The following is a 15,708-nucleotide window of genomic DNA, read 5'->3' as shown; positions in this document are numbered from 1 at the left end:
AAATCTATATGAAAAATAACACAAATATCAGCAATATTCCTGCAATCATCAGGAAAATATCTAATTTTGTCATAATTTAAATAAACAAGTTAGAAAGATGCTTCCTTTCACCTTCTGATTTTCTTTATATAGTATTTTGAAAATTAATTCAGAATTTTTTTTTTTTTTGACCAAGCCACTGGCTTCTGTGATTTTAGTTCCCCAACCAGGGATTGAATCCAGGCTCTATGCAGTGAGAACACAGAGTCCTAACCACTGGAAATTAATGGTTATTCTAATATCTGAGGAAATTCCCCAGAACTTTTTGAAAGTAGTCAAAATGCAAAGTCACAATCTTTTGTCACCAGATACTATGTATAACAGACATTCCAATCTTTATCCTTGAATTTTATCTGATCCTTGGCCCCAACCCCTTTCCTAAATTTCATCACAGGATAAGGTTGAGGGATGGTGGTGAGCTGTATATTATACATACTATTGGTAATTTTTTAAACTCAGTGTTAATGGTAAATTTTTTAGGTTGTACATTTTTAGGTGGTCATGTATTCTATGAAGAAACAACCCTGTTCCCCCAGTTTGGCCTTGATTTTGAAATATTTTGATGCCAGTGGCAAAATATTACATTCTCAGAACTCTTTGGGAGTTATCTTATCAAAACCCTCTACTACTTAGTACATGCTTCTTTTGTAGCAATTACCAAACTATTTTAACTGTTTGTCCTTCCCCCCAGTAAACACAAAGTGTTTAACTGCTGGATTCTTGTCTATTTTTTTCAGTCTGTAGGGCCTTGTCTTATACTGGATACAAGTAAATGTTTGATAAATATCTTTATGGAGGAGAAGGAGGGACAGAGAGAAAAGAAAAGAAAGAAAGAAATAAGGGAGGGAGGAAGGAAAGAACAAAGGAAAGGAGGACAGGAGAGAGTGAGAGAGAGAGGGAGGAAAAGGGGGAAAAGGAAAGTGTAAGTCCAGTTAAAACAGGAAGTTTAAAATTTGAACTGTTAACCTTCAAATTCCTTATCACTTAAGTCTTTAGGCATAAATGTCTTAATTTTTAAAATAGTATAGTAATGCTGCAAAATTGGTTTAAGAAAAATTTTAAATGCAGTTATAATACTAAGGTATTATTGCAAATAGTTTCATGTCTTCTCATTCAAAAATGATGTATCTTGTAATACATTATCTCCAGGTTGTCAAAGTGTGGTTTCTGAGTCAGTAATATCAACATCACTTGTCAGGTGATTAGAAATGCAAATTATCATGCCACATCCTAGATCTAGGCTTCAGCAGTACATGAACTGAGGACTTCTGGATGTACAACCTGGGTTTAGAAGTGGCAGACAAACCAGAGATCAAATTGTCGACATTCGCTGGATCATACAGAAAGCAATATAATTCCAGAAAAACATCTTCTGTTTCAATAACTGCACTAAAGCCTTTGACAGTGTGGATCACAACAAACTGTAGAAACTTCTTGAAGAGATTTGAATATAAGACTACCTTACCTGTCTCCCGAGAAACCTGTATGCAGGTCAAGAAGAAGCAGTTAGAACCAGATATGGAACAACAGACTAGTTCAAAATTGGGAAAGGAGTATGTCAAGGCTGTATATTGTCACCCTGCTCATTTAACTTCTATGCAGAGTATATCATGCAAAATGCCAGGCTGGATGAATCACAAACTGGAATCAAGAATGCCAGGAGAAATATCAACAGCCTCAGATATGCAGATGATACCACTCTAATGGCAGAAAGCGAAGAAGAATCAAAGAGCCTCTTGATGAGGGTGAAAGAGGAAAGTGAAAAAGCTGGCTTAAAACTCAACTTCAAAAAACTAAGATCGTGACATCTAGTCCCATCACTTCATGGCAAATAGAAGGGAAAAAAGTAGAAACAGTGACATTTTATTTTGGTGGGGTGGGGGCGGGGGGTCCAAAATCACTCTGGACAGTTAATGCAATCATGAAATTAGAACATGCTTGCTCCTTGGAAGAAAAGCTATGACAGACCTAGATAGCATATCAAAAGCAGAGACATCACCTTGTCACCAAATGTCCATATAGTCAAAGCTATTTTTTTTTTCCAGTAGCCATGTACAGATGTGAGAGTTGGACCAAAAAGCAGGCTGAGTGTCAAAGAATTGATGCTTTTGAACTGTGGTGCTGGAGAAGTCTCTTGAGAGTCCCTTGGACTGTAAGGAGATTCAACTAGTCAATCCTAAAGAAAATCAATCCTGAGTATTCATTGAAGGACTGATGTGGAAACTGAAGCTCCAATATTTTGGCCACCTGATGCAAAGAGCCAACTCATTGGAAAAGACCGTGATGCTGGGAAACATTGAGGGCAGGAGGAAAAGAGGGCAGCAGAGGATGAGATGGTTGATTAGCATTACCTACTCAATGGACATGAGTTTGAGCAAACTATGGAAGACGGTGAAGGACAGGGAGGCCTGGCTTGCTGCGGTCCCTGGGGTCAAAAAGAGTCGGACTTGACAACTTGGCAACTGAACAACAATACTAGATCTTCAGAGTCAGAAACTGAGATGGGCCCAGTCGTCTGCATTTCTTTGGCAATACTGATGGTTCTTAAAGTTTGAGAACCACATCATAACTGTTCAAAATTGGTCCTGCTGTTGATGAAGAGGCACTACTCAGACTCGAATATTTTCAGGTTAGAGAAAAATGATTAAATTATCACTTTAAAAGAAGTACACAGTTTTTTCAGTATAAAAGATAACCCCACTACAGAACTTTTCAGAATACATGGAAATTTAGAAAGATATGGAAAAACCCTCCAACTCTTCACTTAGTTTAGTCGTAAACCCATTGGTCTCCTCTTGTTTTAAGCCCTTTCCCTCATCTAAATTTTCGCTGTAAAAATAAAGTGAAAATAATTAAAAATTTTAAAACATCAAAACCCCCAAGATATGAAATTTTTTTTAAAAAAGAAAAGTATAATATTTATTGTTGTGATACAAAGTCCTCAAGATTTACTCGTAGCAGCCTTCCGAAAGAGGCCATCTAAGAGCACATATTCTGAAATCAGGCAAACATCAGTTCTATTCCAACTCAGTAACTAAAGTCAACATGCTCTTCAGCGCCTTTGAGTTTGGTTCGTTATCTGTAAACCCCAATCCTACCAGACTAACAGAGATGTTTGTAAAGTGTTTATCTAATCGCCTGGCGCCGCCGGCACTTTTTCAGATGGAAAAGTCACAGCAAGATTAGCTTGGGAGTCAGCCGTGCACGGAGGACAGCTGGTTCTCCAAGCGAGAAACCTTCCTGCGGTTCTCAATGACCAATGGAAGCTCTCCAAAGCAATTCCGCAGGTCTAGGGGAGACGTGACTTTGCAGCAGCAGCAGCAGGGGAAGGACCCGCCTCTAACAGATGCACTGTCCCTTTAAGAGCCTCCCTCCCTCTGCTAGACTCCGGGTTAGGTCTAGGCGTAGGCGGAACCGGAAGTTGTAGGGAAGGCGCCGGTCCCCAGTATGGCGGCCGCCTGTCCCTGCAGGCCGATTGCTCCCGATACTGCTGCCGCCCGGCTCCTGGGTGCCCTGTGGTTCGTATCAGTCACCACTGGACCTTGGGGAGCTGCTGCCGGGGGTGGCGAAGAAACACTTAAGTGCGAGGACCTCAAAGTGGGACAATATCCTCTGTGAGGAGCACCCCATGGGGGTGAGGTCGATTTGGAGTCGAGAGTGGCTAGGAACCCTCAGGTCGGGCTAGGGTTGTGCTAAAGGGAACGGTGACCTGTGACCTCTAATGACCGAAGGAGCCTGGGGCGGGGAGTGCAGAGATTTGGGGATGAGAGGACAGAGGCTAGCCTGTGAGATTTCCTTGGGATTTTACTGATCATTAGCTGTTCTTCTTTTGATCCACCTTTTTTTCTTTCTTTAATATAATGTATTTTTTTAGTCAGTGGATTTGTTTGTTCAACAAACACGTAGATACTGAAGTTTGTCAGGTCATGTTGTTAGGCATTAGAATTAAGTTAAAAGATAGACCCGATTCTGGAAATTTGCCGATTTAGGGGGAGACAAGGAAGATCCCCTGGAGGAGGGCAGGGCAGCCCACTTCATTATTCTTGCCTGGAGAATCCCATCAGAGTAGCCTGGCGGGCTACAGTCCATGGGGCTGCAAAAAGTGGCACAGGACTGAAGCGACTTAGCACGCAGGCAAGAACGGTATAGCCAATGTATGTTGCCAATTTATTATTAACTTTGCATTTATTACTTTTATTTACCTCTCCTTGAGATCCCAGACTGTACTGGGGCAAATTCCTGCTCCACTTTGTAACCGATTTGAGCTTTGAGCTTGGGGATTGCTAAGAGTCCCACACGACTTCGCTACCGAACAACGAAAATAACGGTGGTACCAACTGAAAGGTGTGTTGTGCTAAATTAGTACCAGTAAGTCACTTAGAACAGTGCCTGGCATATAGTAGGGGCTATATGTGTTTAGCTCTCATGTGTTTACTGATGAGAAAACTGAGGCTGGAGGAGTTAAATAGATGAGTTCGTTGTCATGGCTCTGATAAAGGGAAGAGGAATATGAAATGGGAGTTATATTCAAATCAAAATAGGTACTTTTGTATAAAATTAGATAATTTCATACCAATTATAGAACAGAAAAATTAAGAACATAAGCCAGAGATGCAAGAAAGATTCTGTGAGAGGAAATCTTAAAATTAAAAAAATTCTCTTGTATTTTAATGTGAGTTGAAGAGAGGCCACCGTTACTAAATTTTTACAGAATAGCTCTAATTGCTGATTACTGTTATGCTAGGGGTTTGAGAATCACTGACCTGGTAAGTTGAGTCCTTTTTTTTTTGGCAAAAATGTCGCAGTGATTTTTTTTTCTAATAAAATAATTAGAAAAAAAAATTTTTTTTTTATTTTTTTGCTTAAAAATTTTTTAATCATTTTTAAAAATTTGAATTAATTTTTGTTTTTGGCTGTGCTGGGTCTTTGTTGCTGCTGTCTGGCTTTCTCTAGTTGCGCTGTGAGGGCTCCTCGTTGTGGTGGCTTCTCTTGTCATGGAGCATGGGCTCAAGATGCAAAGGCTTGGTGCTCTGCAACATGTGGATCTTCCTGGACCAGGGATCAAATCCATGTCCCCTGCACTGGCAGACAGAATCTTAACCAGTGGACTACTAGGAAAGTCTGAGTTGTGCTTTTTGAACCTTAGAAGTGACTGAGCATAACTGAACTGGAAAATGTTATTCCTGGCACAAAGATGAGATTTCCAGTAGTGAATCAGAAACCCGAAGCAAGTGTCAAACTCTGTCTACAGAGACATCTTGTGAAAACCCTACTTAGCTCATATTTGTGTCAATGAAATATTCAGGAAACAGAAAAACACCCCTCCCCCCGCCCCCATGCCCTGAGTGTTGTAAACATCTATTAGAGGATCAATATTATATGTTTCCAAAAGCTTAAAACCTTGTTGGGAAGATCATGTAGACCCACCTAAAATAACCATCTTCCTTGCAGTATGGTGGAATTTACCTTTGGCTTGGAATCAGGAAACGTGATATTACTACCTATCACTTACTCCACTTTGCATGAGTCACTCAAAGTTTGAGCCCCGATTTGCTTCACTTATGTGGAAATAATAGTATCCATTTGTGTTGCATGAAGTTATATGTATGGTAATACTTGGGCCATGTGAATAATTTCATCAGACATCTGGAAACTGATGTGTTTTTTTTTTTTTAACCTGAAGTTCTCATAATACTTAGTAGAGATTTTTACTTTCATTTTTTTCTTTGTGCTTTGTGCTTAAACCCTGACTGATGTTCTTTAAGGATGGCACCCTCTGCTAGAGCTTTTAATGTTCTTTTCCTTAAATAAATTAACGTTCAGATATTATTTAGTGACACTGAAAGTGTATCTGTGCTTGTGCTTGTTGACCTGGACAAACTAACATCCTCTCTTTACATGTAATTATAAACATAAATATATGACATATTAAAGACAAGATGATAACGTTTTGTATTGGAATGTTGTTTATATTTCCTTAACTTTTCTACATATATTTGTAAAGATCCAAAAATAAATGATGCTACACAAGAACCAGTTAACTGTACAAACTACACAGCTTATGGTAAGACTTCCAGAAACATGTTTTTTTTAATTATTTTTAAAACATTATTTCATAGATATATGTGTGATTGCTAAAAGTAATTAATAAATGTGTTTTTTCTTGAGTTACTTCATCCTTCTGTTTCCAGAACAACTTAATATTAGAGAATATCTAGGGGTTGTTAATATTTTATAAAAAGAATCTTATTCTATTAAATAATTATATAAATTGAGAAATTTTTTATTTTCATTCATTTTTTTTTAAAACTTTTGGAATCAGTTTATATAGCTTTCTTGATGCCCTGTATTTATCATGCTGTGTTTTACAAAGATGCCTCTTTAGAGTTTAATTACTCAGAAAGAACTTGAAAGGAGACTTACAGTTCAATAATGTGCAGCGAGGAGCTAGTAATATATCACTCTATCTTGCACTTGTAAAAGATACTTAGGTGCATCCTAAGTATGAAAATAATATGATAAGGATTTTAATTGCACATCAGTATTTTAGCGAGATGGTTTGATAATGGATAACACCCTCAACCTAATGATGTGGGGGAGCTTCTGTTATTCCAAAAAGTATTTAATGCCAGATAAAGATTACTAAATTGTTTTGTTTAGCCTTTTCTTCTGAAGGGTTATATGTTGGAAAGGAGGTAGATGTATGCTGAAGCTATTTGGATTTGGCGTTCATATCTGGCATAGTACATAATGTTGGTTAATATCTAGTATTTAATATCTAGTAATATCTACTATTTAATATACAGTATTATCTTGAGAAAAGAATACCTATTGAATATATACTGATTGTTTTATTGTTTAGACAGAAGATAAGGCAATAATTGATGTTTTCTTTATAATGAAAGCTGCTAAACAGACTTATTATGGAAATGAGATTAAAATTATTTTTTACTGCAAAAAACTTTGTTTTTATAAAGTATCTTATAGTCAAATAATTGACTTATTGATTATGACTTTGTATATATTTTAAAAAGATCTCCTTTCTCTGTATCTCTTCACATTTTGATACACTGTTAACCCCATTCTAATGAGCAAAGATATTTGAAAGTAAGTTGTGTTAAACTTTTTAGCAGATATTTTGCTAGTATTCTGGAGTAATGGGATTTATCATATAAACAGTAATAGGTAATATATATATGATTTTTATAGTAAATATTGCTCAATATGTGTACATTTGTTTAATTTAGATATGTTAGACTTAAAGGAACTTTGCACATAATTCCCTCCTTTTAAAATTGCTTTATAAGTATACACTGACCTTCCTGTGTTAGAGTTCAGTCTTTTATAGTGTGCTCTCAGAATGGAGAATATTGTTGACATACATAAAGAAGAATGAGCTTTCAAATAAGAAAAATAAGCTTCCAACCACTTATGTGATATATGTTGGAAGTCTTTGAATACTGTCGTGACTTAGGTAACATTAAACTTGGAATGAGGCAGCCTGCTATCTCATGCCTTTTCTAGTCTGCAGATTTCTTTGTAGGTATGGAGATTTTGAAGGAAATTATTCTAAAAAGGAAATTTAGAATAAATTTGAAGGAAATTACAACTAAAAAGAATAGTCTCTGACCAAAAAGACCTCTGCCCTCCAGTTAGGTGTCTCTTTTGTAAAATAAGTTTGAATCCACTTAAGTATTATCACTAAGTAAGTTTATAAACAAATACAAAATCAAATGATCAGATTGCTAGGAAATATAAAAGGACTTAGAGGTGTTATGGTCCTGCCATGGCCTGTCAGGTAAGTAAGCATAGATGATGTAAATGGAGAGCTGCAGAGAAATAAAAGGAAGGCTTTCTATATAAGGGAATGGTACGGTTATTTGGAGACAATAAACCATAAGTGCCTAAAAATCTGGGAACACATATATAAAATGTTATAAATCAATAAATAAATGACTTTAGATTGTTGTTGTGATTTTAAAAAGAAAATAAAGTTTCTGAGACAATATGACTCACCAGCCTTCTACATAAGAATATATAATTTATGCATGACCCAAAAGTGTTCAGCCAAGATCTGGGGTAGATTCTACCAGCCTGTCCCTATCAGGAAACTATGTTTGTCCACAAGCTGCTTTTTTAAAAATTTCCTTTTTAAAACATGAAAAGACTAGTGGAGTGGCTGTAAATTATTTCTGAGTCCTGATCTGAGAGGACGTCAAAATGACCCTTGAAACATGCTTCTTCTGTTTCTTTCATTGAGCATATGATAGACTCACGGAATCTTCAAACTAAGTTTAATTTTCTTAAACTATACTTTTTGGTAAGGGTTTAGTGGATGGAATGCTTTACAGAGAGGGAAGTTTAGGAGTATAGAGTAAGAATTGGGACCAAAGGCAAAGGAGATTCAGTTATAACAGTAAACTGTTGTGGTCTTTAAATGTTTGTCAGTTAGCCCAATACCAGTTAAGCATCATTATTTTTTGAGAAATTGTTTGTAATAAATAGTTTAATAATTAAAATAATTAAATGGATCAAAACAAAAGTGCAAATTTATATTATAAACTATCCGTTATTGTTATTCAGTTGCTAAGTTATATTCAACTCTGACCACATGGACTGCAGCACGCCAGGCTTCCCTGTCCTTCACCGTCTCCCAGAGTTTGCTCAAACTCATGTCCATTGAGTCTGTGTTGCCATCCAGTGATCTCATCCTCTGTCACCCCTTTCTTCTCCTGCCCTCAATCTTTCCCAGTATCTGGGTCTTTTCCATTGAGTCAGCTCTTCACATCTGATGGCCAAAGTATGGGAGCTTCAGCTTCAGCATCAGCCCTTCCAAGGAATATTCAGGGTTGATTTCCTTTAGGATTGACTGGTTTGATCTCCTTGCTGTCCAAGTGACTCTTAAGAGTCTTCTCCAGCACCACAATGAGAAGTATCAATTCTTTGGCACTCAGCCTTTTTTATGGTCCAACTCTCACATCCATACATGACTACTGGAAAAAAAATAGCTTTGACTATTGAGATCTTTGTCAGCAAAGTGATGTCCCTGCTTTTTAATATGCTGTCTAGGTTTGTCATAGCTTTTCTTCCAAGGAGCAAGCATCTTTTAATTTCACTGCAGTCACCATCTGCAGTGATTTTGGAGCCCAGGAATATAAAATCTATAACTTTTTCCCCATCTGTTTGCTATGAAATGATGGGACTGGATGCCATGAACTTAGTTTTTTGAAGTTGAGTTTTCAGCCAGCTTTCTCACTCTCCTTTTTCACCCTCATCAAGAGGCTCTTTAGTTCTTCCTTGCTTTCTGCCATTAGAGTAGTATCATCTGCACAACTGAGGTTGTTGATATTTCTCCTGGCAACCTTGATTGCAGCTTGTGATTCACCCAGCTGGCATTTCACATGATGTACTCTGCATAGAAGTTAAATAAGCAGAGTGACAATATACAGCCTTGTCGTACTTTCCCAAATTTGAAGCGGTCAGTTGTTCAATGTCCAGTTCTGTTACTTCTTGACTGCTTGCAGATTTTTCAGGAGACAGGTTAGGTGGTCTCATATTCCCATCTCTTAGAATTTTCCACAGTTTGTTGTGATCCACACTGTCAAAGGCTTTAGCATAGTCAGTGAAGCAGAAGTAGGTCTTTTTCTGGAATTTCCTTGCTTTTTCTATGATCCAGGAGATGTTGGCAATTTGATCTCTGGTTCCTCTGCTTTTTCTAAACTCAGCTTATATACCTGGAAGGTTTTGGTTCATGAACTGTTGAAGCCTAGCTAGAAGGATGTTGATCATTTACAAGCATGTGAAATGAGTGCAGTTGTATGATAGTTTGAACATTCTTTGGGATTGGAATGAAAACTGACCTTTTCCAGTCCTATGGCCACTGTTGAGTTCTCCAAATTTGCTGGCATATTGAGTGCAGCACTTTAACTGCATCATCTTTTAGGATTTGAAATAGCTCAGTTGGAATTCCGTCACCTGTACGAGCTTTGTTCGTTGTAATGCTTCCTGAGGCCCACTTGACTTCACGCTCCAAAATGTCTGATTAGGTCAATGACCACACCATTGTGGTTATCCTAGTCATTAAGACTTCTTTGTAAAGTTCTTCTGTGTATTCTTGCCACAATTTCTTAATCATATCTGCTTCTATTATGTCCTTGTCTTATGTGTGCTGTGCCAAGTCACTTCAGTCAGGTCCAACTTTTTGTGATCCTGTGGACCATAGCCCACCAGACTCCTCTGTCCATGAGATTCTCCAGTCAAGAATATTGGAGTGAGTTGCTGTTCTGTCCTCCAGGGAATCTTCCAAACCCAGGAATCGAACCTGCATTGGCAGGTGGGTTCTTTACCACTAGTACCACCTGGGAAACCCAAAACTGTCTATTATTGGGAAAATATTTAATTTATTAAAATGTTATTATATGGCATTCTGCTAAGTGGTAGAGATGATACATTAAAAAAGACAAATTTCTGCCCTCAAGGAGTGTGCTGTCTAGTACGTATATATACATATTTGACATATATAGCAAGTGTTTTCAATTTTCCAATCAGTAAAATACAAAGGTATTAAAAAACCATTTCCAGAAATTTTGCTCTGGTCCTTTGACACAGGTCTGTTTTATTAAGGTTTTATTGAAATATATTTATGGAAACATACACTTAAATGTTGTTGTCCAGTTGCTCAGTCGTATCTGACTCTTTGTGACCCCATGGACTGCAGCATGCCAAGTCTCCCTATCCTTACCATCTCCTGGAGCATGCTCAAACTCCTGTCCATTGAGTCAGTGATGCCACCCAACCATCTCGTGTCCTCTGTCATCCCTTTCTCCTGTGTTGCATCCTTCCCAGCATCAGGTTCCAAAGAGTCAGTTCTTCTCATCAAGTGGCCAAAGTATTGGAGTTTCAGCTTCACCATCAGTCCTTCCAATGAATATTCAGGATTGATTTCCTTTGGATTGACTTCCTTGCAGTCCTAGGGACTCTCAAGAGTCTTCTCCAGCACATTTCAAAAAAATCAGTTCTTTGACATTCAGCTTCCTTCATGGTCCGACTCTCACATCCATATATGACTACTGGAAAAACCCTAGCTTTGACTATATGGACCTTTGTAGGCAAAGTGATGTCTCTGCTTTTTAATACACTGTTTAGGTTTGTCATAGCTTTTCTTCCAAGTAGCAAATGTCTTTTAATTTTATGACTAGAGTAGAATCCCATACCATTTCCTGTCTAGGTCACTCCTTTTTACTGTTATGAAACTTCATTGGTTACTTTATTTTGAGTTTAGCTTTTTTGTGCTTAAAAAAATAGTTCTGCTTTATATAATCAAGAAATACTGTCTATCAATGCTAAGTTGTTGTTCACTCATTCAGGCTTGTCTGACTCTTTGCGACCCCATGATCTGCAGCACGTCAGACCTCCCTGTCCCTCACCATCTCCCGAAGTTTGCCCAAGTTCATGTCCATTGCATCGTTGATGACTTAAGTTGATGCCATTTAAATCCCAGTCATTGGCCAGAGACAAACATTTTGCAGGAAAACTGCAAATGGAATAATTTTCAGGATTGTAGCATGTTGCTTAATTTTGTCCATTAGTTAACATTTAGGGGTAACTGGCTTCCTAAATCTTCCTAAATCATCATACAGACTCATTTTTACTTGTTTCTGAAATCAGTGTAAGCATGGCATTATTGTGGTGTAATGAAAAGGGTGTTGATTAAAAGTGATGAATGTTGGTCTAGGACTTAAAGAATATTACCTAGTGTGAGACTTTGGTCAGCTTGTTTAATTTCTTGGAACGTCAGTTTTTCTGTTTGTACAGGAAAAGAAATAAAAAGGAGCATATTACTAGTTCTGTCTACATAACAGGTTTTTTTTTTTAAATAAGGACCAAATGAAGTCACTATAAAATATGTAAAAATGAATAAGTTCTAGGGCTGTAGGCATCCATTGAATTGATTTCATTTCACAGTCTTTTATTACTTTTACAGATCACGCACATGTTAAATTTATTCCTATCAGGTTCAGTCTCTTAGTCTTCTCAGTGTTGAAGTTCTCTACGTTTTTAGAGTTTAAGTTGAACATTTTCTCTAGCCAGGCACCATGCTTTACATGCCAAATGCCTTTACTACTTGGCTAGTAGTAGTACAAGGGTCTTATTTTTGTTTCACAGATTACAAAACAAGGTTCAGTGAGATTTCATAACTTGACCAGAAGAACATACTAGTTAAGTGACAGAGTTCTGACTTAAACCTAAATTTGCCCCATTCTGAAGTACTGCATTTTGGCATTTTCTGTCAGTTCAAACAAATCTGATCCATCTCAATGTTTCTCTTATTATTTTCTCATGTCATCTCACTTTATAATGAGAGCAGCCCCTCATCTATCCTCACTAAAGTATGTAGTTTTTGTCCCTTGAAATAATTAGCTCATACTTCTGTCAGACTTCTCTAGAAATATTGTAGCAATATGGTTTCCCCTTCACTCTGGTACTTCTACTAATTGTGTCTTTCCTGAGGTTCTAAGCCTGAAATGTTGGGCATTTTTCTCTCCTTATCTGTCTCATTGACTACGAAGTAGCTCATATTGAATACAGATCATTTCTTATATTAGAAATGATAAAACACATTGAAAACTAAAGTTGTCAAAATTTGGGAGTTTGAACAATTAATAGAATGTAACTGAAAAAATTACGATTTGTTTTTCATATTTTTATAAAGCATTTTTACAACTCACCTATAAATGTTTGAGAGCTTCCCAGGTGGCTCAGTGGTAAAGAATCCGCCTGCAATGCAGGAGACGCAGGAGATTCGTGAGTTTGATCCCTGAATTGAGAAGATTCCCTAGAGGAGGAAATGGCAACCCACTCCAGTATTCTTGCCTGGGAAATCCCATGGACAGAGCAGCCTGTTGGTCTACAGCTCATGAAGTTACAAAGAATCAGACATGACTGACAAGCACGCATGCCCACCTCCATAAATGTTTAATCCTTCAAAATTTTGTAAAGGAAGCTGTAATCTCAAAAAACAGTGCATTTCTCTAAAGCAAAGTATATTGGACAAAGCCTCTATGGGAATCATCCCAGGTCCTTGGCAGTGAAAGTCCCAAGGCCTAATCACTGGACCAGCAGGGAAAGCCCCACATCGTCTGATCTCTGCTTCTGTGTTCACACTGCATCCTGCCTGCATGTCTTCACATCGTCTTCTCCCTGTGTATGTTCATTTTCCCATTTTTGAAGGATACCCATCTTACTGCATTAGGGCCCACCACCCTAATGACCTCATCTTAACTTGGATGCAAAGTTGGATTGCAAACTTAAATTTGCAAAGATGCTATTGCCAATTAAGGTCACATTGTGAAGTGCTGAGGGTTAGGACCTCAATATATCTTTTTGGGAGAGTGCAATTCAGCCCACAGTATGTCTGTAAAATAATCAATTTCCAGATCCTCATTTTTTTTTTTTTTTTAATTTTTGAGTTGAAGGATAATTGCTTTACAGAATTTTGTGGTTTTCTGTCATACATCAGCGAGAATCAGTTTTTATTATATGTGTATTTTTTCCTACAATTAATGTAAAGTTTTCTGCATTTAAAAGAAGAGCCCTTTCATATTCTTGGTTGGATCATGATATGAAATTGCTGTGTTTAGATTCCACTGTAAAGAATGCTATAATATTTCAATATTAAGGGCAGTATTTACAGTATGCTGGAAATAAATTTTTTCCCAGCCATTTAAATCCATGGTGAAAAATTTTAGATGTCAACTTAAAAATGTGTGAGGGAATATATAGTTTTAAAAAATTTTAGGGAGTATGTGAGCAAAATTTTTTGAACACAGCTGATCTAGAGCATTGTTTTTCACCCTTAGTAATGTTTGGGGCTAGATAATTATTGTGAGGAGGCTATCTTGTGCATTGTAGAAGATTTAGAAGCATCCTGGCCTCCATCCACTAGATGCCAGTAGCATTTTCCCAGTAGTGACAACCAAAAATGTTTCCAGACATTGCCAAATATCCCCTGGAAAGCAAAATTACTTTCTGTCATTCCTCCATCATTTAAATAGAGCATACTCATCTTTCAGTTGGTAACATAGTAAATGTATTAGCATTTAAGATGTTTGTTGACCTCAGTTTTGAGTTGTCTGCTATATGCACATGCTCATGCTCAGTTGCTCACTTGTGTCCGACTCTTTGTGACCTCATGGACTGGGGCCTGTCAGGCTTCTCTGTCCATGGAATTTCCCAGGCAAGAATACTGGAGTGGGTTGCCATGCCCTCCTCCAGCGGATCTTCCCAACCCAGGGATCGAACTGACGTCTCTCATGTCTCCTGCATTGGCAGGTGGATTCTTTACCACTGTGTCACCTGGGAAGCTGTCTGCCATATAGCTCCAGTCAAAAGCATGACCTAAGATGGCAGACCAAGAGATACACCTTAAGGGGCATGATAATAGTTGATTCACAAAACTCAAGTAAGCTTTGTCCCTGTATCAAGGCAGGTGGCCAAACAGCTACATATAAATCATCTGTTGACTTTTGTTGCCCCATCTCTGTCGATCCTAACATTATAAGCCCTTGCTTATGTCTGGAGTCAGTGTGAGAAAAGGCTATGTGGAAAACGTTTATTGTTTTTAAAGGTTCTTATTATTAAGGACCTTCTCTATTACATTCCTTTCTCTTGTGTCATGTACCAAACCAAGTTCCCACAGTGGTTTAGAGGTGAATTGGTATGCTTTCAGTTACATCACAGTAGCTCTGTGGCTCTTTTTGCCTTACTACCAGGAGCCTCTAAGCTAAATTCGTGGTCAATTACACTGTCTTCCCTTAGTTGTTTCCTAGGATAATTATTTCTTCACTCTCTCTCTTCCTTTTATTTTATTACCTTCTTTCTTGTAAATGGTCAGTTTTACTGAATCTGTGCTCTTTAGCGTGAGCATCTTCTTGTGTTGGAAATGTAAGTACATTAAAAAGATAAGTAAAGTTTATGGGATGGTATAGTTTGAACTATCAGTAACACAACCAAAGAGTGCAAAGTCATTACAGGATATTTTTCCTAGCATCATTCTCTCAGTGTACTACTCTGGCCTAAAACAGGACAGTGATTTGTTGGAAATCTTAAGGTAATTATAAAGTAGATGTAAAATAAATGCCATTTATTTCTCTTTCATAATAAAACACTGTGGGTTTTTTTTTAAGTCTATTATACCAAGTTCTATTTTCATTTTCTCAAAAAATTGTAATCATTGATGTTAAGCATAGAGATAAGCATTTCCTGAAACTAGCCTAAAGGAATTAGTACCTTTTAGTCAGAAATGGTGAAGGAGTAAAAAGTACTAACATTTATTGATTGCCTACTAAGTGCTCTGCTTTATGCTAGATAATTTATATCACATTTTATCCCCACAATAATCTTCTTATGATCTTAGTGCTACTTTTGTCTACATGGAATCCAAGTTTCTGAAAGAGGCAATGTATAGATAGGTGATTCTCATTCCAAAGTTCTTACTTTATATGATGAGGCCATAAAAGCTTCAGGACAGTACTTGCTTAGCACACAGTAAGCTCTATAAGTGTTACTTCCTCTTATTAAGTCATCTGGGTTATGAATAAAGATCAAATTACTAAATGCTGAGATAACATATACATCAAATCCTAGAGGGAATGGAGAAGCAAACCCATT

General features: G+C 37.4%; 1 protein-coding gene across 7 annotated transcripts in view; it reads left to right on the top strand.

Moving 5' to 3' along the window:
* Window positions 1-3,462: 3,462 nt before the first annotated feature.
* The window catches only part of TM2D1 (TM2 domain containing 1), a 48,640-nt gene continuing 36,394 nt past the window's right edge, over window positions 3,463-15,708 (top strand). For 5 of the 7 annotated variants that reach the window (XR_015161558.1, XR_015161557.1, XR_015161556.1 and 2 more), the window contains exons 1-2: window positions 3,463-3,648; window positions 6,034-6,103. Coding sequence is in view for 4 of the 7 variants with exons in the window: in XM_086394282.1 (XP_086250408.1) it covers window positions 3,487-3,648; window positions 6,034-6,103 (232 nt within the window). In the remaining 3 variants the exon portion in view is untranslated. Of the gene's footprint in view, window positions 3,649-6,033; window positions 6,104-10,243; window positions 10,373-15,708 lie in introns of those variants that run through there. The other 2 variants (XM_086394285.1, XM_086394284.1) reach the window with 1 other exon arrangement.

This window comes from Bos grunniens, chromosome 3 (genome assembly GCF_055505025.1).
Source record: "Bos grunniens cultivar Pamir isolate PY7600 chromosome 3, Bosgru_T2T1.0, whole genome shotgun sequence".
Classification (NCBI taxonomy): domain Eukaryota; kingdom Metazoa; phylum Chordata; class Mammalia; order Artiodactyla; family Bovidae; genus Bos; species Bos grunniens.
Note: the sequence above shows the minus strand (reverse complement) of the source record. Positions and strands in the feature narration are given on the sequence as shown.